The following is a 14,262-nucleotide window of genomic DNA, read 5'->3' as shown; positions in this document are numbered from 1 at the left end:
CCAGGGACCAACAAGTTGTTGTAGTGATTGTACATACGGACTGGTATGTTCTATTGGCAACCATTTCGTCCTAGCTCTGTATGGTAATGATCGCGGAGAATTTGCCATCTTGAATCAACTCTTGGCGTCCACAAAGTTTGGCATGACATCAAATCACCCAAAACCTCGCGCCGGATGGGGGCTTTGCCAAAGTTAATCGTAGAGTGTCCTGTGGTTATGCTTGAGCAGTAGCTCCGGACCTAGCCAATTAATCTGCTTAGATTGCTGGCCCCCTTCTGCTTTCAGAGCACACGGCACTGTGTGCACCAGATCGAAAAATAATGTACCTAAAAAAAAAAAAGTTGTCTCAAATATAACCCGGCGGTCGCCCTGACTTGCCGCTCGATGGAATTCCGATCCGCATTGTCGATCGTCAGTGCGCTGTCGTGGACAACCACCTGAGTCGTGTCCCTGGCAGTGCAGGATGACCTACGAAGAGAACAAATATTGGAAGAATGTGCTCACGGTCGTGCCCATTGTGGGTGCGGCTCTAGCCACCATTTCATATGCCCTGCGGCTGTTTTCGCGAAAATTCACCGCGGCCGGGTTCAAGTTGGAGGATCTTTTGATGGGCATTGGCTTGCTGATCTCCTACTGTGCCACTGCCTTTGTTGTCTACAGTGAGTGTCCCTTCAAGCGCGACGCTGCGCCCAGTGACTAACATCTTTGCCTGTGTCAAGCGGCCTTCAATGGAGTCGGTATCCCGGTCAAGACGCTTCCTCCGGACGAGCGACATCGAATCCAGTTTGTACGAACACCGTCTGGCCAGAATGCAACATCTGAAATGCTAACCGGGTTGTTTCGCAGGGATCGTGGATGATCCAGAAATTCTGGGCGCCGTCAATGGCCTTTATCAAAATCTCGATCGTGGTGTTCCTGAAGCGTCTTTTGGGCACCCTCCGAACGTATTCGATCCTTTCCAACTGCTTGATCGTGTTCATCGCAGTCTGGGCCGTCGTGGCTCTGCTGGTGAACATCTTCCAGTGCACTCCGCCTCAATACTACTATGACAAGACACTGAACGGGCACTGTATGGGAGGACAGCGCGCCTTCTTCCAGTCTATGGGATCCATCTCCTTGATTGAGGATGTCATAATCCTCTGTCTGCCCATCCCGGTGGTGTGGAAGTTACAGATCACTTTCCGACAAAAAATGGCCATTACACTGGTGTTTTCGCTTGGTGGATTGTAAGCTCTCGCCTTCTAGTTCAATAGGGCGGATTTGCTGATGGTAAACAGGGTCTGCATATTCAGTCTATTGCGTCTCATCGAATTTCGCAATTTCGTGGTCACCGATCTAGCCTGTGAGTTGCCCCGGGTCCTCAGTCTATCGCGCGTTATCTAATCCCTTCGAAGCCTCGAGCGCCAAAGAGTCTGTCTGGACCTGTCTCGAAATCGACGTCGCCATCATCTGCGGATGTCTACCTCTCATGAAACCCCTGGTGCAGGGATTTCTGGGAAAGGTCAAGAGTGGGGTGTCCAAGGGCCGATCGCATCCGTCGTCAGGCACGAAGCTATACGGATTCCACTCCACCGTCAACACGCACAACGACGGGTTCCAGAAAATTCACGATCCGCACGGCCTATCGCAGGCATCCAAATCTCCCCATGTGCAGGGCGGGTCGAGTCGGAGGAGTTCGGACTTGGAGATGCAAGCCATCGCGGTGCATACGACCATCCAACAGGACACGGATAGTCGGTCGGACCTAAACAATGCGGACGCGGTATCCGGTCATGTTTGGCCGCGGTAAATAATCAAAAGTTCTATAGATTTAGTAATAATGATTCAGAGGGTTGGGAAATTAGACCGTCCAGAGCGTGGTCTCAAACACTGTCGGCAGGTCATTCCCCTTCATTTCCTTGACAGCCTCGTTATGTCGTCCCAGGGCGACGGTTAGGCAATTTCCCAGACGGCTGGTCAGGTAGTCCATCCTTCGTAGTCGATGGCCGGACCATCTTGGCGCGCAGTCCGAGTGTCGCAGAGAGACGAGGCTTGATGGTGGATGACGGATTATTTCAAGGCGAAGGAAGGATCGAAAGGATCGACGCGTCGTGGAGTTCGCTCAATCGGGCAACTGCCTCCAGATCACGTGAGACCCACCGGGCGGGATATGCTCTTATGTAATTCGATCACAATCCGATTTATGTATCCACTTATGCTTCCCGTCAACCTTTACTTACGGTGTATGATGGCAACCAGGATAAGGGCAAAGGACAAGCAAATGCTGACATCAATGATCAATCCCAAACTTTCTCTCTTCAATTTGACTTCCGCCAGCTCCGGAACGCCTTCCCCGCGTCATTTGCTCCACCGGCGCCGAACCTTCGCGGACCGCTATCGCCGCCTTCCCCCGTTCCCGCTGGAACGAACTCAGTTGGTATTAAGTATTGAGTGGCACTGATTATAGGATTACGCGTTTAAGAGACTAGATAAAATTGGCACCCATATTGTAACTCGACCGAATATCAGATGTGACATTGTGGTGTGGCTCTACTCTGTGGTACTAGACTATGCTTGAGGATCAGCTATATATAATAGACCCAAGGAGAGAACATCGTGTGTACGAGGAACAATGGCTTGAAGCAAAACAAGTACAATTCTACCTCATATCTAAAGTCATAAAACCCACCAATATCTTGTATTGTAATCGAGATAGGAAAGAAAAAAAAAATAAAATAAAATAAAATAAAATAAACAAGTGAAAAGTGTATAGTATCCCGGAAAGAATTGACTGATTGAACGAACCCGTACCGATAGACCATATGTCAATGGGCCCGTCCTAAATTAACGAAATGAACTTGCGCCACTCTCCGGAGCAGACCGTTCAGAAAGCCGAACCATTCACGGCCGATTTAATATCCCGAACACCCTACATCTCAACAAGCAGCTGAATAGACATCACAAAGGCGAGCAACAATGTCACGAATGTCCATCTGCACAAAGCGCGGTGGAGATCATTCATATAGTCGGCGAACGAATCAGCAATGCTGGGCTCCGGAGGGAAGAAGACAATGCTACTCGGAAAGAGACATAGGCCCTGAGAGACAAAGTTGAAAAGATAGCAGGTCCAGATAAGACACACGGCGGAGGTCAACCAGAGGATGAGTCGGAGAAGACCCCAGAAGAGCTCTGTCTTGAGTGCTCTAAAGCTGAGCGTGCGACCGCGGACGAGAATCAGCTCGAAAACGGGTACGATGACAGAACGGACGAGGCATGTCCAGATGTAATTGTCTAGAATTGCTCGCAATATACATTGGGGCCGCGTATCCTCTGTGGCTCTAATAATGGCGGCGATTCTGATCCAAAGAACGAAGATGTAGAGGCCGCGGATGTACACAGTGTCCATGGCAGAGTCAGTTGGCAGCGAAGTATCTGTGTGACCGCACGGGTAAATGCACATTGTTTAAAGGGTCATCACCGATGGAATGACCGCGTTTATATATTCTTCCGTTTAGGGGAGAGATCCGGCACATTTGGTGCCTTTAAACTTGTCTTTATATTCGTGTTCGTATTGAACAAAGAAGGACACCTCCAGCTCAAACGCGACGCGATTGCACCTGCATGATAACCTTTAACCTCATCCAGCCAATCGCTGAGTTCGTCGAATTGCATAATTCAAACAGAAGACCTCCGTGACATAATTTGGTTCTACTCATCATCCAGCTCCCCAGCCGCGATCCAGAAAAACACCAATTGCACCACAGCTTGGACAATGAACCCGACGACAGGCGACCAGAAATAAAGACCCCCATTCCACGCCAAGGGGCCATATTGAAAGTAATGAGCAGCCCAAATCCCTATACAACTGATGGGGATTGACCAATGAACCCAAGCCAGCCAAGAGGGAAGGAGAGGTCTTTCTCGATGGTCCGACCGAATCAAGATTCCGATTAGAACATTATGAAGAATCAGCACTGCGATTAACAACGTAAAGTATAGCCAGGCGGTATCACTGATGAGTTGAATCAGTTGGGGGTCGCGGTCGTGACGGAATGTGAATGTGCCAAATAGAAAGCCTAAAGCCATGAATGCGAGCCCGACTGCGAATCCCGAGGTAGTTTGAGCCATGATGAGAATCTGGTTAACTTTTGGAATGCGTAAGAAGACCGCGGTCATGCCGAATGCGTAGAATGGATTGAAAAGCAAGGCTAGAAACGCAAAAGCGACGCCGGCTCGAAAGCCCCGATAGTGATCTTGGTAATGTAGAGCCACGGCATCGTGCCCTAGGCCTGGATGAACCGGAAGTAGATTGACTGACGCAGATTGAATGGCGAGGACAAAGAGAACCGATATGGGCCAGCATAGGAACCGAATTTGAGTGGCGGTTAGTTTGTATAACGGACACCAGTTGGTGTTGGCGCCAATTTCAGACTCTCGAAGAAGGGCTTGCTTTATATTGGGCATAGTGTGGAAAATGTAACGTCTCAACAAAACTAGCAGTTGTATCAGAAGCAGAATCAGCCAACACAAATACAAGCGGCCGTGTTTTTCAGATATGTTCCGTGGCCGAGATGATATTGAGATTGTGAAAGACCACCTTAGGTCCAAGGTTTTAAGAGCATCATGTTCGTTACACATGCATCAACCAATAGGATAGTTTCGCTGCACCTGAACTCACGTAGTTCCACAGACAGAATGCCTTCTCCTATGACGAGGCGTTTGCCTCTTTACTAGATGGCTGGGTTGGGATGGGTTTCCAAGGAATGCCCAATGTTTATATAGAATGGCAGGACATAACTGTGGCCTAAGAAAAAGCCCTGACAGTTGGATAGCTACTTCTTATCAACAAGTAGGAACTTCATCAGGAATACATCTCGGCGATTTTCCGCTGCTGCTGCCAGGACCGAACACACCCGACGGTCGTATGTCGGCTGGGTAAACACGCCAATATCGGCATGCGGGCAAGGTCTATTAGCAGTGTAGCACACCAGGAGATCCGGAAATCCTCAATAGTTGAGCACCGATAGAAAACTTCTAGCTCAGCTAGCTGGTTGCCCAAAGGGACAGACCGAGCGAAACCATCAGTATAGTTTGGGCTGTCTAGATATGGATTCTGGCCATTTATGGCTGATCACCGAACTGGTGCATGGATCAGCATTCACCGCAAGGATGCTCCGTTGGAGCTAGATGCCCAACATGCCATTTCCCTGGAGACAGGCGGGATATCCACCGGTGGAGCCGCGAGCCGTGTTATTCCCACGAGATGCTGGGCTACCATCGGATGCTCCACCTGGGAGGGTCTTGAGAATACTGCGATTCAAAACAAACATTCGAAGATTGAAAGTACTCAATGAAAATAGTGTTACCAGATTGTTGCGCTTGTGAAACGTCGCATCATAGTGCGACAGTCAAAGTAACCTGAGAATGAGACCAAGTGTGCAGGACTGCAGGATCAAAATAGGAGTGTCTGAGCCACAACGCCCTAAGTCTGGGCTAAAGATGAAAGGAGAAACCGACCAACTTTCCGGAGGACGGAGTAGGAGAATACCAAGCCCGTCCTTTCTTCGGCCGGACGATAATTTGCACTAGAAAAAGTCCGCTGCATAAGCTGTGCGAATCTAGATTCCTAACCCTAGCGCATGCAACCCTGCAAGCGTGCGATCGTCACGGCAGAGATGTCACATTGAAGCCGGCAGGATCCGGGAGATGAGAATGATATGCCATGTCAGTGGATTTGATATAATGGCCCGTGTAGGTGAATCTGCTGCTCCTTTGCGGGACGAGCTCGTGTGTAGCTATGTTCGGACTGTTCACTACCCACATCTGGCTCACAGTCACAGGCCAGTCAGCTCGCAGGTGCTGCATGTGCGCTTGAGGGGTTGGGAGCAACTGTGGGTCTAAGTTTATGTCCTTAATGGCGAAAGCTGAGTGGTGAATCCCTGAGATAGGGGGTTCGTCCAGATCCCCACTCCGTACGGCCTGCTCCGTGTCTCAGAAACCTAACCACCCCCTGTTGCCTTCTGAGTCTGAGAATGACAACGGGATATTGAGAAACAATGCTGATATAGACAAGGAAGCCCTTAAAGTCCAGGGGTCCACGTAATGGCGGTGTTTAGGTAGTGACAGCAGGGGCGACAGACGGGAGGCGGCAATAGTTCCCTCCACTTGGCATGAGAATTCGAATGTCTGTTCCAAACAAATAAAGGGGTCCGGTCCAGTAGACAATGGCGATGTGTAGACTGGACGCCGGAATAGGCAGACCGTCGCAATTAGTTCCCGACTAGATCCAGAGTGAAGCGCCGAAGAGGCAACTGGGTGAAGCTTAATAGATGGACCAACATCAGCGGCGTGGATCGGCCAAACCCTAAAAAGTCTGGCTCCTTTTTTATTGCCGCACCAAGTCCGGTTATGCTTTCGCCACCAAAATTCCAAAGTACGGAGGGCCTCCTATCCAGCTTGGATCTCTGGAATGAGGTTTGTGCCCAAGAATGGGCCCTGCCGAGCTCAACGGCGTCGCGCCGTGACGTCCTGCTCATGCCGATCCCTAGTGCTTTGAACTGCGCCGCCCCCCATTTGCTTGAAAATACGAGATCTGGCAATGTTTGGCGGGACGTAGATCGACGGCCCCTGCAGGTCGATTAGTCGCCATTATATCGCATGGTTTGCCCTGGTGGTTTGATTTTTTTCTTCCTGTCACCTACTCCTCGCCGGAGATCTGCCAATAATGCCCTTGAGCCCTTCCCCACGATATCGCAAATGATCTCGATCGCTCTGTGAGCACTGAGCAGCTTCGTAATTTGTATTTCTATTCTCCTCCCCTTGTCACCTTACAATGGCAGGCGAAACAGGGCCTATAGCCCTCTCGCGGGGGATGTCGATGCTCATCGCCGCTTTCTTTGCCATCTCCTGCTACAACGTGCTGGAGATCACTATCACGATTTTCACGACATTCAAGCGACGACGAGGGCTCTACTTCTGGAGCATGCTGGCGGCCAACTGGGGAATCCTGCTACATGCCATCGTCGTCTTTCTCCGATTCTTCGGCCTAGCACCCAACCTGCCCATGTGCGTCCTGACCGTGCTGGGCTGGTACGCCATGGTTACGGGGCAATCCGTGGTGCTCTATTCTCGACTCTACCTCGTCACCGGCGACACACGACGATATCGCTGGATCCTGTACATGATCATCACGAACTTCTGCATCCTGCACATTCCCGTGAGCATCCTCTTCATCGGGAGCAACGCCGGCGACGACCGCTTCGTTAAACCATTCAACATCTACGAGAAGATCCAGCTGGCTGGATTCTGCGCCCAGGAGATCCTCATCAGCGCCATCTACATCTGGGAAGCCACGGCAGTCCTCCGCCCCGTGTTGGCCGTCAAGGGACGGAAGGGTCACTACGTCTGGCTACATCTCATCGTAGTCAACTGCTTCATCATCCTGCTGGACGCGTCGCTCCTCGCAACCGAATACACGAATAACTTCGACGTGCAAACCACCTACAAAACCGTCGTCTACAGTGTCAAACTGAAAATGGAATTCAGCATGCTGAACCGGTTGATCGGCGTCGTGCGGACCAACACCACCATCGACGACTGCGTCGTGGACTCGCAGCAACACCGGGACTCGGATTCCCGCAGAATGAACACCCCGGACGGCGGCGCCGCCTTGAACGATAACCTGCGTCTTCTCCCACGCGATGGACATTACGGAGACAATCACGGCGACTTGGTCGTGGAAGCGTCCTATCAACGGACAGCGCCGCTTCCACCACTGGAGGATGATACTCGAGTTGTAACATATCCTGTGGCGTTGCATCCAAAAGTTTAGAGCGTTCCTACGGGAAATTGGGTCGGATATTCTGTATTATGGTTCAGCGATTGTTTCGACATGTCGAACGTTATATACCCTTTTTAATTCACGATTTGCTGGTTTGGTTACTTGGCTTTCTGCTTTCGTGTTATGAGCGCTCATGTCTTTGTCGATACTTGCGAATAGATTTACTGCTTATGGAAGCTTACCACCCAGCATAGCCATGGTGTAACACAATGAAGTGAATGATGGTGTCTTTCACGAACCTGCTAACCAGAAGAGTATTCTATGTTTTGTCAAGAGGAATACTACGTTAAACCCCTGAATTTGTAGCAAGATATCTCCCTTGGGGCACATAGCACCGACAAAACTAGCAACTACGCGGCGAGGTCTTACGCCAAAAGAACACAGTAGATCATGGCCGTGATCTACAAATTGACAAGCCATTACGATCGATAGTGTTTCATGGCGTAGAGCCTAGCGTAGTACATACATCATCAGTACTCCACCATGTGTGAACAGCACATTCAGAGTCCATCTTCTCTCAACTCCTAGTCACGAATATGCATCTGTTATACCATAACGATAGAAAAGGGCAATGTAGGTGCTAAGTTATAATAACAACTCCTAGGCGATGGAGAAAGGAAGATGACGCAAGGCGTATGAAGGCATATACGCTGTGGCTAGATTGATTGGTGTCCGCAGAATATGAGCTACATGTCTCATGAGCATCATGATGTTCAAGCAAGATCCCGCAAAGCTAAAATTCAGCTATCTACCGGTATTGCAGTAGTATTCATCATGACTCTTATGTGTAAGCTAGAGCAACTCTTTACACAGGCTATCGTCACATAGACATGCACTGGCTAGGTTCCCTCAATAAGCAGCACTGTCCTAGTCATATCGGCTTCCACCCCGAGAGCCGTACGAGTCATTGTTCGAAGAGCCATACGAAGTGTTACCGGAGCCGTAGCGGTCGGAAGATCCGTACGAGTCGTTATCACGACGGTTGGAACCAGAGTTCGAGGAGCCGTACGTATCGTTTCTCAGGTTGTCAGAGGAACCATATGAGTCGCCGCCAGAGCCGTACGTGTTACCAGATGACGAGCCATAGTTATCACCGGAGCGGTTGCTGGATCCGTACCCTTCCTTCTTGGAGCCGTAGGAGTCAGAGGACCCGTAAGTGTTGCCCGACGACGATCCGTAGGTATCATTCTGAGAGCCGGATGAACCATACGATTTGTCATTGTCGTTGTCTCGGCGACTGGACCCGTACGAGTCATTGCCGGATCCATATGTATTGCTGGACGATCCGTAGTTATCATTCTTCGAGCTGGAGTTGTTGCCCGAAGAGCCGTAGGAGTCATTGCCAGATCCATAGGTGTTGCCCGATGATCCGTAGTTGTCGCCCCGAGAGTTTCCGGAGGAGCCGTAAGAGGTGTTATTGTCGTTGTCCCGACGGCTGGAGCCGTACGAGTTGTTGCCAGAGCCAGAGCCAGATCCATAGGTGTTGCTTGAAGATCCGTAACTGTCGCTCTTCGAGCTGCTATTATTGCCTGAGGACCCGTAGGGGGTTTCGTTGTCATCGCGGCGACTAGAGCCGTAGGAGTTGTTGTTGTCATTGTCGCGACGGCCGGATCCGTAGGAATCGTTGGACGATCCGTACGTGTTTCCGGACGACCCGGAAGAGTCATTGTCGCGACGAGAGGATCCGTAGTTGTCCGAGGAGCCGTAGCTGTCGTTTTTGGAGCCGTAGGAGCCGCCGGACGATCCGGAGGTGTTTCCACTGCCAGAGCCATAGGTGTTGTTATCACGACCGGAACCGTACGAGTCGTTGCCGGAGCGGTTCGAGGAGCCATAGGAGTCGGTGCCGCCGTAAGAGTCAGAACCTCCGGTCCGGTTGGACGACTGTAGTCCATTTATTAGAGATATGTAAGAAAGAATTTCCGAGAGACTTACTCCGTAGCTATCGTTGCTACCGTACTCGCCGTAACGGCCGGCTTCCTAGTGACAGTTAGAAGGCGGAACTATTCAGAAAGAACAAGGACGCATACAGTATCTCTGTTGTAAGACATGATTACAATGGCTGGAGTTCGTTGAACAGTTTTGACGAGCGGAAGATAAGAGAGGATGAAGAGAAGATTGAAACAAGTGAGAAAGTCAGAAGAGCGAAAAGGGGTCAACAGAGCAATTTATGGACCACACAGCTCCTCCAAGACGCTTCAGCTCGGTTCAGCCCATTTCAGCTCCAGAGGGGCAACCCATCGCGCCATTCAGGCTTGGCGGCCATGGAAAAGGTCCCCGAAATCGTCTAACCGTAGGGCCGATCTGGGTCACGATCCATTCCCCGGAAGATTGCGCAATGATCCCATCGCTAGGGCCACGCCACAGCACCTTCTCAGGTGTAGATCCAGCTGGACCTGTGTGGCGCAGTCCAACTAGGTTCCTCGGTGTGCGCCCGGTGGAGTTAGTCAAGTGGGCCTGGTGTAGGCAGAATTGTGCGATGTGTGCGTGCACAGGTACGGATATGCAGTGGAAGCGACCATTGAATTGGAGTTGAGGAATTCAGAGCTGCCATATCCGCAACGATAGCTGGCCTCGCATGGAATCCAGAGAGGGAAATTGTATCATTGTGAGGCCAGTGTAAGCGTGCAAGCACCATCCATCACCCATAGGAGAGCGTTCTGGCCCGGAGTCTCGATCTGGGGACAAGGTGCGAGCGTCGGCGTCAGAGATCTGTAGCGCCGGCAAGACGTCTAATTGCTGCGCAAGTTGATGCGGTCCAGTCGTGGTCGTCTGTTGGTAGAAGGGAGGTAAGGTGTATCCCGCATCATCCAACATTTTCTTTGCTGCACCAAAAGATGGCAGAAAGGGGGAGCTGACTAACACGAGCTTCACGTGACTGTGTCGATTGTCAACACGTCGACAGCAGGACAACTTCTTCTCCTGCATTCATTCGACTTGACTGACCTCGAATCAATTGCATTGTCGAGGCCACAATTATCGTCTTGTACATGTCTGAATATGCTTTGCTCTAGACCCTGGCGGGGCAACCATGTCATTTGACAGTGTACAGCAGTGGCTGGACCAGGTTGAGTCCCAGCGCGCTTCACCGAGCGATAGTCGAGATGATGATAGGTCCAAGCACCTGAAGATGCCTACCCCTCCATTGACGTCGCTTCCCCCCATAGGCACGGCTGCCAAACAGAAGCATGAACCGCAACTACCGTTGATGGAACCGCCTAAAAGACCACGACGTGGAGCCAGGGACTCAGAGACAAACTGAGCAACGTCTTCGTCTATTCTTCCCCTGCGCGATGAACTCACTCTCTCCCCGTCTGTGTCCACAGCCAGTCAGTCAGAACGTCGGCGGTCGACCAGCCCAGCCCGACACATGAGGCTCCTGGAGTATGCCACCCCGAGAGTTCGCTATCTTACGAGACGTTCTAGCAGAGGACACTCCTGACTGGGAGCCGGATCCCAATAAGATCCAAGAGGTGCTTACCGGCTCTCGGAAATACGTGACCCAGCAGCGGAGTGAACTTTCCTGGATGACCGAAGTCAGTCGACCTATACTTCAAGCCGCAATTGGTGATCTACCTCTCGAATCTTGGGGCGTGTACGTTCTAAACTCCTAGTCCTGGCCTCTAGCTGGCCGTACTGACGATTTTCTCACCAAGCCTAACGGAAACGGCCAGTGCATACCAACCGCTCTACACAGCCCGAGATCACTACGATCGCAAAATAGACTGGGTCGTCGGATTCCCCGAAGAGCAATGGGAGTCTTTGTATGGTAGCGCCGCTGCCAAATTTCGGAGCCCGTTCATAAATCATCTCGATCATCCTCATACAGGCACACAAGTGTTGGGCTGTGGTTGTGTGATCAAACTCCGAGATGGCAATTTGCTTGAAGCCCAGGTTCAACTCGGGGTCTTTTCATGGGCCTTTCAGCATCGGTCTGGAACCCAAAACCCACCACCAATGATTAGAATTATCTCTGTAGGTGATATTTGGGGTTTCTATATCATATATGCCGTTCAAGAGGAGGCAAACGATGGCGTGAAACGAGATGTGGGCGAGGTCCGCGTCTGGGGACCTTTCCCTGAGCTCGGCGGCCGATGTTCCAGCTAGAAGATGTGTGTTATGCTGGTCAAGAACGTCCGCCGAGTGATGGAGTACGTTTGTGGTGTATACATCGACTAACTGCAGAAGTCCGTCTACACGTGATTTACCGGCTTGCTCATTAGAACGGGATTTTATATTCAAAGACGGAGACAGCAGGATTTTCTCCGCGGATGAATACCTTCGTGGAAGTATATCTTGAGATGGTGGCACATGCCGACTCCTTGAGCTCCCTAGAAATTCGGTCCTCGAAGCAGCAAGTTCAAGGACCATCGGCCACTTTAGCCTACAATCTATCCAAGCATTGAAATAAAAGGAATAAATTGTGCCTAGTCAGGCCTGGAAAAATATGTATAAGAAACAAAGCGAAAGAAAACTAGCAGTCAAGTGCTAATGTTACAGTCTAGTGAATCGAATGAAATCTCCACCACCTAGGCGGTCCAACCCGACGGACGATACCAGAGCACAGTCCATGCAGGTTTGAACCTCGCTCAACCAACGCTTAAGCCTGAACGAAAACGGCGGCAACAGCCAGACCGGCCCACAGGTACGAGTCCATACCCGCGCGCACGGCAGCACCGGTGGTGGCGGTAGCAGAGGCAGAAGCAGTGCCGGAGGCAGAGTCGCCAGTGGTGGCGCTGGCACTGGAACCGGAACCGGTACCGGAGGCCTTGACGGCGTCGGTGGACACGGCGGTGACGGTGTGAGCAGACGAGCCGGCGGACCAGGTGATGGTAGCGCTGACGGGGGAAGTGAGGGAGCCACTGGTGTTGGAGAGGGTGGCGTTACCACCCTTGGGGACCTTGCCGGGCGCGTAGTAGGTGTCGAGCTTGGGGAAATCGAACTCCTTGGCACAGTCGAGGTCTTTGAGGACGTCGGTGCACTGCTCCCAGATGTCGCCGAAGAGCTCCTCCATGCCGTCGAGATTCAGGTCGGAGGGGTTGGCGTTGGGGCAGGTGTTGGGCAAGCTGCGAAACGGTCAGTTGAAGTGACAGGAAGTCGACGGGGACAAAACGCGATACTTACGCAGAAAGCGCGGCACTAAAACCACAGCAGGCACACCCCTGGATCTTGCTGTCATCCGCGGAGGCCTTGAGGCCACACTGTTTCTCTACCTTTGCCAAGGCGCCGTATGAGATCTTGTCGACCTTGCCGACGTTGCAGGAGCAACCACCGGCGGCATTTTCGGGGGCGGGCCAGAAGGGAATATCATCGACCGACTGCTTGTCCTCGCAGGACTCGAGCAGGGCGCCGACGGTCAGGTCGTACTCGCAGCTGTAGACCTATCGAAACGGCGGTTAGCAGGCACGCATCACAGAAACGGCCGGAAATCCTCCACATACTTGGTTCCAGCAAGAGCTAGCCGCGCAGTCAATCTCGGCCTGGTGCTGGGTGCAGGAACACTTGTCCAAGCAGTCGGAGTCGCTGCTGGTCTTGCCGTTGTCCTCCTTGTCGCACTTCTTCTCACAGTCGCTGTAGGTGGACTTGGCCTTGTCGTAACAGGTCTTCATACCGGACGGGTCGGCACATTTCTCGGCGTCGAACTTGCCAACTTTGGCGGCTATCGAGACGTTGGCGGCCAGCAGACCGAGCAGGACACTAGTGGAAAGACGCATGATGGGTTGTAGATGGACCTAACGTGACGTTGGCGGGGTATAGTCGACACGAAAGGAACGTTGAAGGAATGGATTAGTTAATTATAAAAAAAGAAAATCAAGAGAGCGAAGGGAAGATCAGGTCAGGACGGCAAAGAGCTGGCCAGGCGAGTTATAAGCAACGCGGGCGTCAAGTCGAAGCGGCCTGAGGCTGAGAGGCAACGCCCGGCCAATCAGCGGGATCTACCGGGGCCAAAGGGGCTAGCGGAGGCTTGGCGCCGGCGCTAAGCTCGTATGGCCCCTGACGCTAGGCCGCTTTGGGTCGCTGGCGCCGTCAACGGTGCGCCCGGTGGTCACGTGCAGGACACCTCGGGCCGTCATTGGCCGCTCGTGGCCGCCCGTCAGCCCTGAGAGGCACTACGGCTTCATCTCCCATCCAGCCCTTGGGGGCCATTCCCAGTAGTGTCGGGGGCGAAACACCCCCCTGCTGTCTGGCATTGGGGCCTTATGCCCTGCTATTCGGCATACCGTTGCCCCTGAATTCCTGGCGGCTCTCAAATTTCGTGTTGGTCTACTAAGCGTGAGGAAAATCCCTGCGTCGATGAAACTTGAACATGTTTGTTTCGAGCAGACTCGACAGCCTCGACAGCCTCGACAGCCTCGAGAGCGTCCATTCTGATCTGACCGGTACTGGGCGGACAAGGACTGACCATCTCATGATCTCATCCGTTTACACACCGCCACGACCATCGG

The 14,262-nt window shown here is 52.0% G+C and overlaps 6 protein-coding genes across 6 annotated transcripts; 3 read left to right on the top strand and 3 right to left on the bottom strand.

Moving 5' to 3' along the window:
* Window positions 1-463: 463 nt before the first annotated feature.
* LDX57_006882 (uncharacterized protein) lies at window positions 464-1,789 on the top strand (the record flags this gene model as incomplete). The annotated part of the gene is made up of 5 exons (XM_046088603.1): window positions 464-659; window positions 720-787; window positions 847-1,226; window positions 1,278-1,342; window positions 1,395-1,789. 5 exons carry the CDS (start codon window positions 464-466, stop codon window positions 1,787-1,789), a joined length of 1,104 nt encoding a protein of 367 aa, XP_045944573.1.
* Window positions 1,790-2,908: 1,119 nt separating this feature from the next.
* LDX57_006881 (uncharacterized protein) lies at window positions 2,909-3,385 on the bottom strand (the record flags this gene model as incomplete). Its single annotated transcript, XM_046088602.1, has 1 exon — window positions 2,909-3,385. The coding sequence occupies one exon, from the start codon at window positions 3,383-3,385 to the stop codon at window positions 2,909-2,911; it is 477 nt and encodes a 158-aa protein (XP_045944572.1).
* A 3,426-nt stretch (window positions 3,386-6,811) lies between these two features.
* LDX57_006880 (uncharacterized protein) lies at window positions 6,812-7,810 on the top strand (the record flags this gene model as incomplete). Its single annotated transcript, XM_046088601.1, has 1 exon — window positions 6,812-7,810. The coding sequence occupies one exon, from the start codon at window positions 6,812-6,814 to the stop codon at window positions 7,808-7,810; it is 999 nt and encodes a 332-aa protein (XP_045944571.1).
* Window positions 7,811-8,686: 876 nt separating this feature from the next.
* Window positions 8,687-9,867, bottom strand: LDX57_006879 (uncharacterized protein; the record flags this gene model as incomplete). The annotated part of the gene is made up of 3 exons (XM_046088600.1): window positions 8,687-9,700; window positions 9,752-9,796; window positions 9,847-9,867. The coding sequence occupies 3 exons, from the start codon at window positions 9,865-9,867 to the stop codon at window positions 8,687-8,689; spliced, it is 1,080 nt and encodes a 359-aa protein (XP_045944570.1).
* Window positions 9,868-11,202: 1,335 nt separating this feature from the next.
* On the top strand, window positions 11,203-11,923 carry LDX57_006878 (uncharacterized protein; the record flags this gene model as incomplete). The annotated part of the gene is made up of 2 exons (XM_046088599.1): window positions 11,203-11,411; window positions 11,473-11,923. 2 exons carry the CDS (start codon window positions 11,203-11,205, stop codon window positions 11,921-11,923), a joined length of 660 nt encoding a protein of 219 aa, XP_045944569.1.
* Window positions 11,924-12,416: 493 nt separating this feature from the next.
* LDX57_006877 (uncharacterized protein) lies at window positions 12,417-13,530 on the bottom strand (the record flags this gene model as incomplete). Its single annotated transcript, XM_046088598.1, has 3 exons — window positions 12,417-12,882; window positions 12,941-13,197; window positions 13,258-13,530. The coding sequence occupies 3 exons, from the start codon at window positions 13,528-13,530 to the stop codon at window positions 12,417-12,419; spliced, it is 996 nt and encodes a 331-aa protein (XP_045944568.1).
* Between the last annotated feature and the right edge of the window lie 732 nt (window positions 13,531-14,262).

Source organism: Aspergillus melleus (assembly GCF_016097325.1).
Source record: "Aspergillus melleus strain CBS 546.65 chromosome Unknown contig3, whole genome shotgun sequence".
NCBI classification, from domain to species: domain Eukaryota; kingdom Fungi; phylum Ascomycota; class Eurotiomycetes; order Eurotiales; family Aspergillaceae; genus Aspergillus; species Aspergillus melleus.
The sequence above is the reverse complement of the archived record's forward strand: the minus strand, read 5'-3'. Positions and strand labels throughout refer to the sequence as shown.